General features: G+C 64.3%; 1 protein-coding gene across 1 annotated transcript; it reads right to left on the bottom strand.

The window, feature by feature from the left end:
- Positions 1-756: 756 nt before the first annotated feature.
- LOC125507742 (protein kinase PINOID-like) lies at positions 757-2,684 on the bottom strand. The gene has a single exon (XM_048672234.1). The coding sequence runs from the start codon at positions 2,562-2,564 to the stop codon at positions 1,131-1,133; it is 1,434 nt and encodes a 477-aa protein (XP_048528191.1). The 5' UTR covers positions 2,565-2,684; the 3' UTR covers positions 757-1,130.
- Between the last annotated feature and the right edge of the window lie 721 nt (positions 2,685-3,405).

Raw genomic sequence — 3,405 nt, 5'->3', positions numbered from 1 at the left:
GCGTCAAGCTTTTCCGGCTCCAGCAGGCACCGGTCACGGATCTGTCGACCGGAGAAGACCGGCCGGCAGGCACGTCACGTTGCGTGACGGGGTCGGCTACCGCTGGTACGGCACGGCAAAGCCGGGGGGCGGTCCACGGCCGCCGGCCGGCGACCATACGCGCGCGCCGGCCGGGCGGGGCGCGACCGCCCTACGTGCACTGCAGTGCAGCGCAGCAGCAGCCAGCAGCGGCTGACGATGTGCACTTGCCGTGTGCGTCGCTGCTGCCGTGCGCGCGCGCAAAAGGAAACGAACACTGTGCGCGCTCTCCAAGGTCGCCGCTCCCGGCATGCACGGGCTCACCTGCACTGAGAAAGTCAGAAACATCTCCACACGCAGGAAAAAACAGTGTGTTCCAATCAAATCACCAACTCAGGAATATTTTCTAGTAATTCCTGCGAAACTCTTGGATAAAAAGATTGTGTAGAGACATGAAAACACGAGAGCAGGAAAAACTCTGGGCGGATAAGATGAGTAACCGGCCATTTGTTGGGAATGTCACTTATCTCCCCGGCAAGCTGAACCACACCACGAACCGAAATCACTCAGGCTCATGAGGCCACATCATATGGACACGCCCAGAGACAGATGAGAGGAGACAGAAGCAAGGGACAGGTCAACGAGCGATTAATGGGAACCGCAGCCCTGTGACCAGACAGCTCCAACACCCATGTGACGCTTGTCCCGATAGCACCACCACATCATTAACGCAAATCCTAAAAACTAATCAGTGTACTCCTTGATCAATAATCCGTGTCAAAGCCACGACACGATTCACAGACGTCCCTTAAGTAGAAAATGGAGTGACAAGTGTAACCTCGAATAGTTGTAGGGCGCAAGGCAGCACTAGCACATGGGAGATTAACAGTGCTGAGAAGCGTAATTAACAGTTGATTGTACAAGGGTGCACTGGCAGCTAATACTAGTAGTAGTAGGCTAGGTCAATGCATGCATGCGCTAGCGCTAGCTAGGAGTCGTAATTATCAAGGGGTTAACGTCGCCCCCGGCGCCACGAGACGGCCGGAGGAGGTTTGCCTCCAGCCGCCGGTGTTGACTCGGGGAGGCTACGACGACGTCGGCCGGTCGGTCGGTCAGAAGAGGTCGAAGCGCTGCGTGTCCGGCTTGCGCGACGCCGGCGTCTTGCAGGACTGCGACCGGTGCAGCGGGGCGCTGGGGACGACGGGTGGACGCGATGACCGGAGGAGCGCGAGGTTGAGGCTCTTGAAGAAGGGATGGGCCTTCACGTCGGCGGCGCCGTGGCGGGACCCGAGCCGGGCGGCGGGGTCCTTGGTGAGCAGGCGCGCGATGAGGTCCCGCGCCGCGGCGACGTCGGCGTGGCAGCCGGTGCCGGAGGAGGAGGTGGGGAAGGTGAGCGGCGCGCGCACTATGTTGCGGAGCGTGTCCTCGTTGGTGGCGCCCGCGAACGGGGTGCGGCCGTGGAGGAGCTCGTAGAGGAACACGCCGTAGGCCCACCAGTCCACGGCGGCGCCGTGCGCGCCGCCGCCTGCCACCTCCGGCGCCACGTACTCGTGCGTGCCCACGAAGGAGCACGACCGCGCCGACACCGGCTCCGCCACGAACCGCGGGGGAGACGCCGCGCACCGGCGACGGTGCCTCCGCCGCCTGAAACGTATCGGGAAGCAGGACGCGCTGCGCGGCTCCTCCTCTTCCTCCTCCTCGGGGACGGCGGGCTCCAGCGACGGCGACGACGTGGACTGGAGCGACAGGTCGAAGTCGGTGAGCATGATGTGGCCGTCGGCGCGTATCAGCACGTTCTCCGGCTTGAGGTCGCGGTAGACGATGCCCATCATGTGCAGGTACTCGAGCGCCAGGAGCACCTCGGCGGCGTAGAAGCGGGCGGAGGGGAGCGGGAAGCGGCGGGAGGGCATGCGGTGGCGGAGCGAGTGGAGGTCGCCGCCGGGGCAGAACTCCATGACGACGCAGGAGAAGCGCGGGGCGGCGTCGAAGTCGGCGAAGAGCGTGGGGAGGAACGGGTGGTCGAGGAGCCGCAGGATGCGCTTCTCGGCCGCCGCGCGCTCCAGCTTGTGCTTCTTGGCCACGGCGCGGCGGTCGACAACCTTCATCGCGTACATGCACGACGGGGCCTCCGCCTCCGCCGAGGCCCGGAGGCGGCAGAGGTACACGGTGCCGATGTCGCCGCCGCCGACGCGCCGGACGAGCCTGAAGTCCGCGGGGCCGAGCGGGGTCGCCGGGGAGGCCGCCGAGAGCGCGCGGATGGCCGCCCACGCCACGTCGCCGGAGCGGTGCGGCCGGAACGCCGCAGACGGGCGCGGGGAGCACGCCGCCGCCGACATGGCCGCGGACGGGGTGCAGTCGAAGGAGAGGCGGGAGAGGCTGGAGCAGCGCGCGAGGCTGCCGGCGCTGCTGGCCGAGCTGAGGCTCGAGTTGGGCGCCCCCGTGGACGACGCCGTGTCCAGGTCCGACAGCCCCTCCTCCGCCGCCAGAAGCAGCGTCCCCTCCGCGGGCGGCTTCCTGGGCACCGGAGCTCGCACCGCGGCCACCATCAAAACGCACGGGCGGCACCTTTCTCCTCGCTCGCTCGCACAGTGGCACACAGTGAGACGACGACGGAAGCTTCTTCTCCTCTCGCTCTGCTAGTGCTTTGTTGCTTGGACGGTTGTTGGGTCTCCGGGCGTTTTATACCAACGGCGACGAGGCACGCACGCCTCGATGACACGCGGGCCCGGCGTGCCCCGCCGGTCGGCGCCACCGGCAGAGGCTCGTCAGACGGTCGTCTGGCATGGACTAGGCCCGTGGGCAGTAGGGGCATGGCCGCCATTTCGCAGCGCCGTAAGAAATCTACTTTTTACCGTACTCCGCAGTGGAGCTTAGTAATTCAAATCAAACTGGGTGTGGCCTGCGAATGGGTGGTTGCCAGATGGAGCGAGCGAGACAGCCACCCACTGGACACCACCGGGGATTTGGGTTGGGTGTGCCGGTACGTGCCGGTGCATGCGACATGCACTGTATGTTGGACGTGCGTCGCTCACTCCTACTCCTCCTACTGCAGTGCGCTCCTACGACGGTCTGCTAGTGCCAGTCAAGTAGTAGTAGCAGTAGTGTGAGCAGTGTAGCGTGTCTTGCTGGTTCTAAAAGGGTTTTGTATGAGAGATACGTATGCATGTACCGATCCGTCCTGGTTGGTGCGAGCTACGTGCTCCCGTGCATCGTGCGGGACGGTCGTGGGGCAAGGGAGATGTGCGCTCTGCTTCTTTTTCTTTGGTCTCGTGCGGCCGTGTGGGGTCTAGGATGGTGACACTGTCTCTTCCGGTACATGCATGCATGCATGCATGTGGATCTCTAAACGGGGTTCATGGATCCAATTTGCACCGCACCGGTGGTGGT

This window comes from Triticum urartu, chromosome 5 (genome assembly GCF_003073215.2).
Source record: "Triticum urartu cultivar G1812 chromosome 5, Tu2.1, whole genome shotgun sequence".
NCBI lineage: Eukaryota > Viridiplantae > Streptophyta > Magnoliopsida > Poales > Poaceae > Triticum > Triticum urartu.
Note: the sequence above shows the minus strand (reverse complement) of the source record. Positions and strands in the feature narration are given on the sequence as shown.